Source organism: Solenopsis invicta, chromosome 2 (genome assembly GCF_016802725.1).
Source record: "Solenopsis invicta isolate M01_SB chromosome 2, UNIL_Sinv_3.0, whole genome shotgun sequence".
NCBI lineage: Eukaryota > Metazoa > Arthropoda > Insecta > Hymenoptera > Formicidae > Solenopsis > Solenopsis invicta.
The window spans coordinates 5,352,044-5,365,110 of record NC_052665.1 but is presented as its reverse complement, the minus strand read 5'-3'; the positions used below and the strand labels follow the sequence as shown (position 1 = coordinate 5,365,110).

General features: G+C 35.4%; 1 protein-coding gene across 1 annotated transcript; it reads left to right on the top strand.

Moving 5' to 3' along the window:
• The first annotated feature begins 48 nt into the window (after nt 1-48).
• LOC105199080 (protein polybromo-1) lies at nt 49-12,923 on the top strand. The gene is made up of 26 exons (XM_011166010.3): nt 49-305; nt 432-677; nt 934-1,062; nt 1,139-1,318; nt 1,384-1,828; nt 1,910-2,022; nt 2,107-2,205; nt 2,411-2,473; nt 2,572-2,724; nt 2,795-2,962; nt 3,034-3,197; nt 3,282-3,576; nt 4,988-5,193; nt 5,288-5,627; nt 5,737-6,321; nt 6,412-6,569; nt 8,128-8,300; nt 8,393-8,565; nt 8,703-8,774; nt 9,599-9,781; nt 10,060-10,182; nt 10,819-11,059; nt 11,145-11,295; nt 11,380-11,429; nt 11,501-11,618; nt 11,697-12,923. The coding sequence occupies exons 1-26, from the start codon at nt 201-203 to the stop codon at nt 11,911-11,913; spliced, it is 4,950 nt and encodes a 1,649-aa protein (XP_011164312.1). The 5' UTR covers nt 49-200; the 3' UTR covers nt 11,914-12,923.
• The last annotated feature ends 144 nt before the right edge of the window (nt 12,924-13,067 follow it).

The window sequence follows — 13,067 nt, the reverse complement described above, 5'->3', positions numbered from 1 at the left end:
TATCGGAACGTATGTATGCGCACGTACATTTGTTTACAAATTTTGTGCTCTACCGCCGATAACCGCGACGGGTCTCGCGACCGCGACCGCGGCGGCGTTCACTGGACGATGTAGCGGTGCTCTGTTGTAGACACTGAACCGCTGGTGGATCACTCGTCCAACTTATATCCTCTTCTTGTGACTTTTTAAGATACGCCAGGATGAACAAGCGGCGTAGAACGTCGTCGGTGGCGAGCCGCGGCACCGAGGACGACGGCGACGACGTCCCGCCCGAGCCGACCAAGAGGAGAAAAAAACTGGATCCTGTGAGTGAATATTTGTGTGCGAACGTTCCTTCCTAACGTTTTTGTGCCATCATCTCATATTTGTACATAAATTGAGTATATGCTGTATACCTTCAACTCATGCTAATAGCCTCTCATCTTGTACAGAGTGACCTGTGCCAACAGCTGTATGATATACTTCGCAATCAGAAGAAGGAAGATGGGTCCTTGCTGTGCGACGCATTTATACGTGTGCCGAAGCGCAGACAGGAGCCAGGGTACTATGAAGTTGTCTCTAATCCCATAGATCTATTAAAAGTGCAGCAAAAGTTAAAAACTGACGAGTATCGTGACATGGATGATCTTGCTGCTGATATTCAGCTTATGGTGAACAACGCCAAAGCTTTTTACATGGTAAGAACCCCTGTTTTACTCGATCGTATCAATGTTCAAACAGAAAAATGTATATAGATTGACTGTTTTCAACAGAAGTAGTTTTACAACTATGTAAGATTCTTTAAAATGGTTTATACATCTGATAGAAATACAGAACAAAAAGTATTTATATTATAGAATTTTTACAACAGTTGAGAAGCTACTTTTTTTACTGAACACAGCCATGTACTTTCCTAGCAAAAGATCCTTTAGTTACACATATAAATTTTTGTAGCGTACCTCCCCTGAGTATAAAGATGCAACTGAACTATGGGAATTGTGTGTAAATACTAAAAATCGTATCATGGAAGAATATGAAGAGCCAGAACCTAAGGGAAAACTCATTCTAAAAGTTGGCAGATTGGTAATTTTTGACAATTTAATCAAGTTTTTGGTTATTACAACTTGGTGAGATTATTAACACATTAATGCATGTTCAGGCGCGTAAAGTGACGACGCGACAAGACGATGCGGAAGATACTTCCGAAAGCTCAACGAATCTCGACGAGGAAACTATGCAGTTATTTGAAGATTTATTTGCAGCAGTTATGACAGCGACTGATCCCACTGACAATAACAGACCTCTCCATATTATGTTTCAACTCAAACCTTCTAAAAAGGTTTGTAGTTTGTCTTTAGAGTGCTCCTAAATCGACTTACTTAAAGTATCTCATTTACGTCGTAGCTTTATCCCGAGTATTACGATGTCATCGAAACCCCGATCGATTTGAAGACTATCGCGAGGAAGATTCAAGAAGGTGCATACAGCTCTCTCGGCGATATGGAAAAAGATCTAATGCTCATGTGTCGTAACGCCTGCCAATTTAACGAGCCTGGGTCGCAAATTTATAAAGATGCCAAACTTTTGAAAAAGATAATTACTGCAGCCGCGAGACGACAAGACGGCGGGTTTGGTAGCAACGCTCTTAAGATCGCCACGACCGCACCGTCGACGAGAAGCAAAAGAGGCAGTCGTACCATGGCACAGTCGCTTATAGCACAAACTGCATCATTAGTTGACGAAGATGATGAGAGCGATGACGAGGAAGATGAACCCGCTGAAACTGAAGAAGTTGATAATCCACAATGGCAGTTATTTCAAACCATTCGGACAGCTCCTAATAATCAAGGTACAATTTACATTGTATTATGATATTACAAACCTGCATCATATTACAAACTATTTTGTAACTAAGGATTGTGTTTTGTAGGCGTAAGAATGAGCGAATATTTTTGGAAGCTTCCATCAAAAAGATTATATCCTGATTACTATAAGATGATTAAGAATCCTATATCTTTATTACAAATACGTACAAAGATAAAGGTATGTATTATAATGATAATTTGTTTATATTAAAATATTATGTTAAAGATCAATGCCATATTCATTTTAAATCACAATTTTCAGAAAGGCGAATATGGTACTGTTAGTGAAGTAGCTGGAGATATGAATATCATGTTTGAAAACGCTAAGAAATATAACATGCATACTTCTCGACTATATAAGGTAATAAGCTTGTTAATACATTTTTTTACTTTACATTAATTGCCATTATGTTTAATTTTAAAAAATATTAGTATAAAAAATATATGATATATACAAATGGCCTCAATTCTTTGTCAAATTTCAAAGAATATAAGATCAATGATATTTAAGAATATTCTTATATTGATAGTAATTGCAGTTATGTGCATTTTCCGTTTTATTACAGTGTGCTGTTAAATTGCAAAAAATAATGCAAGAGAAAGTACAAGAACTCTTAGAGTTTGATCAGGTAATATATTATGTAAATTAAACTTTATATAAAATTTTATAACGTACAGAATTTTAAGAAAAAAAATGTAATGTATCATATATTTGATATCTCTGTAGGACTCTGATTCAGATAGCGAATCTGAGAACAGTTCGCAGCAACCTAAATTGATTAAACGCGCTTCGAATTTATTGACACGAGGGAAATACAAAGACAATATACCACTGAAGAAGAGATTGTATACGTTAGTCAAGTGTGTTATAGAATACGTTGTAAGTAATTCCAAAATGCATTACATTTGATATAATCAGTCATCGTATAGCATGTCGTATTACATTGTAGTGTGAGGACGGTCGGCAGCCTATGTTAATGTTTATGGAGAAACCTTCCAAAAAGTTATATCCAGATTACTATCAAGTGATAGCAGAACCTATAGACATGCTAGCGATCGAAGCCAATATTAAAGTAGAAAAATATCAAAACGAAAACGAATTAATACAGGATTTTAAGGTACTTATCATTTTGATTGATTAAGATGGCTCGCGATAGATATTCCACTAACAAAATTCCTCATCTTTTAGTTGATGTTTAATAATTGTCGCCAATATAACGAGGAAGGTTCATTGATATATGAGGATGCTAATACATTGGAGAAAGTTTTGATGGATAAGATCAAGGAATTGGGACCGTTGCCGGATACTCCTAGGTCCAAATCCTCTGCATCAACTCCAACCAGAAACGTCGGGTATGTTGTAGTTTATAAAAAGAGCAATAATGCTTTTTCATTTTAGCCTCTTTTTACTTCTGTTTTTCTCCCATCTATGTTCAGGAGACCGAAAAAGATAGTACCACTTCATCTGCAAAAATTACGTACTCTGTACGATACTATAAAAGACTACCATGATGCAAAAGGGAGGCAGTTATCTCTAATTTTCATGAAATTACCAAATAAAAATGAATATCCAGATTATTACGAGGTAATAAAACAGCCTATACACATGGAGAAGATAGCTTCCACTTTAAAGAATAATGGATATGATAATTTGGATGAGTTGGTGTCCGATTTTATATTAATGTTTGACAACGCTTGCAAGTATAACGAGCCAGACTCGCAAATATACAAGGTTTGTATAGCAAAGATTCTTAATTTCATAAGCGTTATATCAAAAGTATATACTTGTTATCTCATTTACTAAAGAATCTGCACATGTATCGAGATTTATTAACATTATTAATAATTAATAAGTATACTTAAAGATTGTGCAAAACTAAGTAACTTAGAATTGCAGTTGGTCAAAGGTTGGTAATGTGTAATTACTTAGTGTTTGCATTGATCTTCAGTTGCAAGATCTAATTTCTTTTACAGAATTTTTATGCTGAAAGATATTTTAAATAATATTACATTGAATCATACTTTAAAATAAGATCCTATTATCCATCTTTAATGAACACAAGAACATTGCCCAATTCCTTAACACCATACAATTCTAATTAAAGTTATAATTTTTGAGTTGAATATTTTCTAAATATTGAAAATTATGAAATAGCATGTTGAGTCCGAAATATCTTTGCATTATTTAATTTATAAGAAAACTATTTCTCAATTTATCTCATAATATATTACATTTTTTCTTAGAATTTTACAATTTCTCTTGGACATTATAGGAAATTATAGGTTTGTTTTTTTTCCGTATCCTATGATTGAACTTCCATTATCTTTTTTTTTTATTACACATTAAAAAGAAAAAGAAAAAAAAGATAAAGTTCAGTACAAGTTTAGTCTTGAGATATGGAAATTAATTAAATTAATTTAGAGAAAATTGTTTTAAAAGTCAATTTTCGGAAATTTGATAAATTTTAAACTAAAATTCTAATATGAAACACGGATCTCAAATCGAGAAGAAATTCTCGTGGATAAAGACTGAAATTGAAATTTCGCGGCAAAAGATGGAAAGCCCAATCTGTTTATGGTCCGAGTTTTGGAGGTTACGTGAGGCTTCCTTCGCCGTCTCTTATTTCATCCCGCCGTGCAAAGCTATTTTTTTCGAACGATGCTTAGCATACCCTCGTGAAACGCGTGGCACACGATACCGTATAAATTTAAACAATTATCCGTATAATTTTATCGATCGTACTCACGATGTTCTTATATATTAACCTTTATTAGAGATTAGCGCATTTTTATCGCGACCTTCCAAGCCTTTTGCACGACGTGCTTCCGAATTTTTCATAGTGATTTTTTATCGCGTGCGCGCGGAACATCCGAGGATGTTCGCACAAGGTCAACAGAATGCGTTAGACAGTAACACGACGCAAAACCCGTTGAAAGTACGGCCGTGTTTCATACGTATATTAAGAGACAAGTCGTTGGAGAAGCACATAAAGAGATACAAAAAGAACGAGGCAGAAGTAAACAAACAAATATAATTCTATCTCTATATTTTTTCAAATGTCTTTTTGCTATATGAAGCCTTTTGTCAAAGAGTGGTTGCGAGTATGGATATCACAGTGACAATGTTATAACCAACATTTCAGGACGCCTTGATACTTCAGAGATTAGTTCTACAAAGTAAATTGCAACTAAGCGAGGATGAGGAGAGTGTACCTGATGTGTCAGCTGCTGTTCAAGAGATTCTGGCAACAATATTCACTGCGCTTTACAATCATCAGGATGAGGAGGGAAGATGTTACTCGGATTCCATGGCAGAATTGCCAGAGCATGATATTGTTGATGGCAAAAAGTACGAATGTGCTTTGAATATTTTCAAATTTTTTTTTTTATTCAGGTTTAGAAATGAATATGCATAAGACGAGTATTTTTATGTTAAAAAACAGAATACGCGGGCTGTCGTTAGATTTAATTAAGAGGAGATTGGATCGAGGAGTCTACAAAAGGTTAGATCGATTTCAAGAAGATGTTTTCACATGTTTGGAGAGAGCACGGAGGTTGTCGCGCACGGACTCGCAACCGTTCGAGGATAGCGTGGAACTCCAGGCATTTTTTCTACGTACCCGCGATGATGTGACTCGTGGGGGAGACCTGTTACATTCACCCGCATTAAATTACACGCTTCTTGATCTGTCTGCTCAGGTGGCAGAACTTAAAAGAATAAAACAGCAACAAGAATTGAATTTACCTAATGAAGAGGAGAGTTGTGATGGAAATGAGACAAAGGTAAATTAAATTCTTTTGTTTTGAAATGCACTGTGTTTTCAAGTTTGACAGCTTTTCTATTAATGTGTATAATTTATTTAAAATGTTTACTATTGCTCTCTACTTTCAGGACTCTGAAACAAATACAAATACAGATGCGAATAATACTGACAATGGAGGTTCTATGAGTTTCAACCAAGAAGTATATAGAGCCGGTGATTTTACATACATTGAGCCTACTGAAAGAGGCATGGAGTACAGCGTAGTTCTCATAGAAAGGCTTTGGACCAATGCGGATGGTCAGCAAATGTTGTATGGGAATTTATTTTATAGACCCAGCGAAACGTATCACGTTGCGTCGCGGAAATTCCTGGATAAAGAATTATTTAAAAGCGATGCTCACGTGGCAGTACCATTAGCGAAAGTAGCCGGCAGATGTTGCGTTCTAAGTGTAAAAGATTATTTTCGAATGCAGCCTGAAGGTTTCCAAGAAAAGGATGTCTTTGTATGTGAATCGCGCTATTCCACAAAAGCCCGAGCATTCAAAAAGATTAAAGTCTGGAATTTCGATCCCGATCATTTGACATTAGTTCCCAGAGATAAACCATTAGAACCGAAACGAGTAATATCGGTATATAAAGAACGATTGGAGAAGCATAAAGAAGAGATCGCCGAGTTGGAGGAGGGAGAAAAGTTGATGGAAAAGGAAAGACCTGTTAGTAATTGAATTATTTTCTTCATTTGCTTGAAATTTCAGGTCTTCCTCTCTTTAATTATCTTAATTATGCTGTATTTTATTTTGCAGAATGTAATACTGTATAATCCGGAAGATACTGAGAACACATATTACGAGCAGTACAGTACATGCGCGGGATCTGTAAAAACTGGAGATTTCGTTTATGTAGCGACAGACGGGGGTAGGCAACAAATAGCGCAAGTCGATGCTACATGGTCAACCAAAGAGTAAGTAGCATATTTAGAGTAACTTAATGCGACTCGTTATTGTAATAATAAAATAAATTTAAAAATAATGTTAAGATCAAGAAACAATATATGAATGTTTTAAATTGAATATTACAAATATCCTATGATGTGCAATACATTATGGTATTACTTTCTATTTGACTGATTTTCTCAAGTGCAAATGCTTTTTAAAAATTCTTAGTATAAGAGCATTATTAAGGCTCCTGACTCCTCAGCCGAGAACTCCGCGTTGACGGTAGCGACATTTCGTCGCGGACAAAATTAGAACTAATACACGTGAAACGTGACAGATTGACGATGAAATGTTATCGTGCATGTCATTTTGTTATTATGTGTTTCATTGTAAAAACATGACTTGTCTCGTATTTACCAAATACGTAAAAATGGACCGCGAGTAAAGTTTTTTTGAATTTTATACATAAAAGTACATTTTTCACTCCTTTTAATAGCTATCCGTGTTTTCCTGTCTGAATAGACGTCACTTTACGTGCTTTTTACGACTATTTACTGACTGCTAGGCGAAAAAAGGATAGTCGTGACCGATATTTAGAAATGTTTTAAAGCCATCTGATTAGTCTGTTTTATCCAAATTGGCATTATTTAGAAATGGCATGTCGGACAAAATTACGTGTCATTTCACGCAATTTCTCGCTTCTGACGTCACGACTGCAATATGGCCGCGGCGAGTACTCAGGAGCCTTAACAAGAGGTTCAACCTTTGCGATTTTTTTAAATATCTACATTATTTTGGTACATTTTAGTGAATAGAGTAATTATTACAATATGCAAGAATGTAACAATACTCTAATATCACAAGAATTTCTTAAAAATGCTTAGTCGGCAAAAACCTAAACACGGTTAGAAGATTAAATTAATTTTTTTTTTTTTTTTAATTTATTTCGGAGATCAGAATCAACGTTGCAATTAGTTTATCTAATTATCGTTCCTCTCGCAATTTCTAGTATTTTTAATATTTCTTAGTTAAACTTTTTTTATTATCAGAATTTTTGTGTCTTATTGTCTTATGAAAGCTTGTATATAATTGACCTCGGACTTACAACGCACGACAACGGTTAATTAAAAAGACTTTAGATCATTTAATACAGATTCATTAGATCAATTAATCAAGAATCATCAGTGTTACATCATTCTGACATTTTATTCTTTGATTCTGTTTTATTATTGTATTTTATTGACACACATGTTATCGCGTTGTATTGTTAATCTTCGTGACGTATTGTTTTGTATTGTTATGTTGTTATGATTTATTTAATTGATTTTAAATAAATATTTTAAACAAATAATATATACGGCTGAAAAAGATCGCAATCAAGTCGAAGTTAGTACCATAATTTATTGACATAATATATAATTTATAATATATAGATATTCAACTATTACAACATACATTTTTGTTTCTTTTCAATCTTTACATTATTTTTAATTTGTTTAATAAGTAATAAATGTATAAATAAAATATTTGTTTTACATATTACTGGAATATTTATACTATGTGTAACGTACCATATGTTTTTAGCGGAAAGTGTTATTTCAAAGGCCCATGGTTATTGATGCCCACAGAAGTGCCACATACGCCTACGAAATTATTTTATAAGCAAGAATTGTTTTTATCTACTGTAGATGGTACTCATCCCATTGTAGCTATTGTTGGAAAGTGTGCCGTCCTTGATTACGGGGAGTACATATGTAGTGAGTGTTCATTGTTCCATTACTTAATGAATTTAAATGAATAAGATTGAAAAAAATGAAATAAATTAACGTTGTTCGGATGAATTATACAGGTAGACCAACAGAGATACCGGAAGACGATGTATACATTTGCGAATCGCTTTACGACGAAAGTAAAAGTTTAATGAAAAAGCTTAGCCAGGATGGTTTAAAGAAATACAATCACACGTCGGCGGTGACCGAAGACGAAATCTACTTCTTCCGAAGGCCTATTAATCCCGCTAAAGTATGTACGAGAATTAAATACATTAACCAACTAATTAAATGCATATTTCTATTCAGCGAAACAATAGGATATGTTTCTTATAGTTAATTCCATGCAACTAACTGAAATTATTGCTTTGCATGTCGTGTGTGTTGTAGGTTTCGAGCGACGTGGCTCAGACGCAAAGTCAAGTCAAGTCCGTCACGCCCAGCTCGGCTCAATTTGAAATGGTAATTACTAATCACGAAATCTTACATATCTCTCTTTAGTAACGTACAATACGCAATCGCACGTTCCTTCAAGAGATCACACGCAAGCTGATATAGCAAAAGTCTAAATCGCTAATATATTCAATTTTGTAAAAAAAAAGAAAAAAAACAAAAGGCGAAACACGCCTCTTCCTTCGATTTAATTGGCATGAATTATTTGCGTGTGATAAGAGTATTTTTGTTATATCAACAGAATGCATTTACACGCATGTTTTCGATCTATGCCGGCATATTCATTCTTTCTTTTGTTTTGATTATGTAACTATGTGTTAGTATTTGTGTCTCGAGAGCAGTTTCATCCAACAATTTTAAATCAGAGCACCTGTTGGGTTTATCGCTAGTATGTTATACGAACGCAAAGCACAACCACCGAAAGATCTTGCTTCCATGTCATTCTAATCCAACTAATGTAAGAATGAAGAATTCGCTTTGGAGTATCCATATCGACTAATCTGTTTATGCAAAAAATTTCAATTAATTATTAAACATGTTACAACTATGTTGTACGTTACATGTATGTATATCAGTATACGTATGTGATGTCAAAAGGAAAAAGGATACTACATCAGTTACATTACATTCGAGAGAGAGATTAAGTATACGGAATACAATGTAAATTGGGTAATCATCAACGCGATTAGCTTTCTCTGAACGAACCCAAAGAAGGGGTGACGTTCCTTTTATTATGTACCAACTTTTACTACTGGAAAAAGTCGCGAAAAATTTATTTCGCGCGATTGGGTAGTAAGGGATAACGAAAGGTAACATAAGCATAAATGGTGTAGGAAGCGTCACCATTGTTACCGAAGCTGGAACCAGATGTACTAAGCATGGGGGTAGGATTAGGAGTGGGAGTGGGAGTAGGAGTTGGGGAAGACAGCATGGATGCTGGTGGTCCACCATCCGTTGGATCTACGGAAGCTCAACCGGTGCTCTCCAATACTCAGACACCTGTGTCGACTAAGAAGGTAGGCTTTACCGTGACCACTTTATTTTTTATTTTTTTTCTTTTCATTCTTACAAACTATTATCACACGTCATATTTTTGTTTATTTCACTTTCTTTTTATTTAGAGAAATATGCCAGCATACATACCTCTTTTCGTTCTCTGCACCGTTTGAAGACATCACATGTCTTAACAATAGATCGACAATTTGATGTTATCTCTATTGAGATGTTAAAATGGCAATATGCTCGTTCACATGAACCCGGTGGCATTATAATTTGTGTTTTCTCTTCTGTTTAGAAAACGGCGGGTAAGAAATTAGTTACGGGCTATATTTTGTATTCGAGTAAAATGCGAACGCAGATTACACAAAACAATCCTGAATCGTCCTTCGGAGAGATTAGCAGAATTGTTGGCAACGAGGTATTTATTTCTTTTTCACTGTTGATTTTTTAGTTTATTAATGAATGGAATTTCGATGAAGGAGAATGTATGCGGAATAAACTTTCTCATACATCACAAAATGTTTTCGGTCAAGCATCAAATTTGTTGAACTATATAATCATCTGACATTTATTCGATAAAGCAAAAAGAGAATTACAATCATGATCGATCATATGTAAAAAGATATCACTTTGCATACACATCGCTAAAACATTATTCAGCATACTTAGTCCTTTATCCAAATAAATTACAAGTTGTGATGGCTACTTTCTATTTCTATAAATATAGATGTCTTGTGTCCAGAATAACAATACATTCTTCTACATTCTTTTATAAGAGTAGTACAAGCTTATATTTCTGCATATTTAAATTCTGCATACACATCTCATTGTAATTGATATCGTCTGCGCATTGATTTATATGTTACTGTCATTCGATGTATAAATGTTATCTGTATTGTTCAATCTCTCTCGTGGAGAAGAGAGTAGCCATTGAAATGCAGTTTGTTGAACCACTTTTAAATTGACAAAATGGTTTTGCCAACTGTTTGTCAACGGATTACGAATAACGCAACGGAATTGATCACGTAAAACGTAAAATCTACTTTCGTTCTAGTGGAGGAAATTGCCGGCGGGGGAGAAGCAGGCTTGGGAAGAACGGGCGATCAAGATGAACGAGGACGGTGGCCAGTTGAAGGGCACAACTACAGTAGGCACGAACTCTACGCAGGACGTCGTGTACGAGTGCTGCTGGGACAATTGTGACTGGCAATTCGAAGACATGACCGATTGCATCGATCACTGCATCGCGGAACAGAATGGTCACGTACAATCGTCCTTCGTGAACGCTCCTAGTGGTAAGTATAGTCGCAGCCGTACGGCAGTCGATGTTGAACGATGCAAAAAACTAAATTGCATTGATGTTCTATCAACGTTATATAGATGTGGAGTATCAGTGCCAGTGGCGTGGTTGCGGCCGAACGAAGAAATCTGTCCCACCATTCCCGAGCGTGCAGAGACTCGCGAGACATGTTAAGGAGGTGCACATTCTCAAATCGCACGGACGCATAATACCTCCTTCCGAAAGAAGCAGGTAAAAACTTTAGCCTCTTTGTTTTTTGTACAACATGTTGTATAGCGGTGCGATTTTATAAATATTCGTTGCGTGTTTCCTCAGGAATTACATGCCCTCGAAAGGACCCACGGTATTGCCGCCAATGGAAACAGGTAATTATATATTATTACAAAATTTTTTTACCTAAACGCGAAACGAATAAGGGAATACACATTTTACTTAGAAACTTCAGCGGCCGCAACTCAGACGAGCAGTTTACCCGCCGCTAAACAGCCGGAGCCGATGTTTGTTGCAGTACCACCGAGGCCAAGTCGCGTTTTGCATTCGGATGCCTATTTGAGGTATACTTTAAGCACCAAATGTTTTGGAAGACTGTCTTTTGACATGGCGCTAAAAACGTATCGCTTTTTTGCTCGCAGGTACATTGAGGGTCTGAATGTAGAGAATCGCTACATATCAAATTGGGATAAACAAATGAACGCCAATCCGGATAATACCCAAATCCCCGATGTGACAAAGCTACCCGCTGAGTGGCTGGGTAACGGCGTTGGGAACCACGGGAATGTGGTAAACGCCTTGTGGACACTCAGAAACATGATGATGCGGGATGTGTTAGCCATCAATAAAACTTTATAGTTTATAAACTGTTAAGATTATAATTTTTGGACGTGTGACGTAACCTACACTACACAGACCCGTTGACGCTAGATGAAAGACTGACGATCATGTGAACGATATTTATATATAGTACTCTCTTTCGTTCTCTTAATACTTAATTTTTCTTTATTTAATTATATACGATATGTACGTTTGGTGATAAATCTCGAAGTATCTCTAGGTAAATTAACTATGTTTGGAATTTATTTAAATCATTCAAACATATTAAATGGAACATTTTTAACGTGATTGGCAAGAGATTTTGTTTTTTGTGATTATAATATTTACGCTTTTTATTTGAATTAAATAAATTCTGTTTTAAGCACTTTCGACCATATGTTACTTAGGACTATACGATGTGTGTACATAAAAAAAAAGATCGTACTATATAGGAAATCATCATTGTGTAAATACGCCTGATTTTCATTTTCACTTTTCAAACAAAATTTTGTACGTTCTGTATAGTGCAAGTGACACATATTCTTGTATTAAGGAATACGAAAGCTGAAACTCTTCCTGCATTAGAAACTCACGTAATAATGGGAAGCTGTGTATGTGTATATAGAAACAAACTTGTGAAGCAGTGTACTGATAACGCAACTCTGTCGCGTTCTCTTATCGGTGCCGCTTTCATATTCTCAGATGTTGAGGAGACATAGTGAGATTAAATCAAATGATCTATTCGCTATTGACCAATAGCTAAAACGAAAGAGGAAGAAAGGATGGAATCCTGCGTCTCATATGCAACATTGTAACCTCGTAGTACATTATTTTTTAAGAATTTTCGATATGATCGGAGGAATTTTGAAAACGTACGTGCTGGCATACAAATACAAAATGAAATTTTTACTACAGTGTGTCGTGTACATGTTTCTTGATACGATATATTTGTAGAATTAATTACGTCCCTTTTTGTACGTGAATGACTTAGTATTTAGTTATAAAAATTTATTATACATCTTGACTAAATAAATTTTTGCTGCTACCAACGTAGGAAGTTTTATCAACAAATGTGGATCGATTTGGACTTATTTGTTAATGGAGCTATACATTCGATCCTTTACGCAGTACAGTTTGACATTTGTGTGTTAGTGATTTAGTTCTATATTTATTTTCTTCTCAGTGATGAAAAA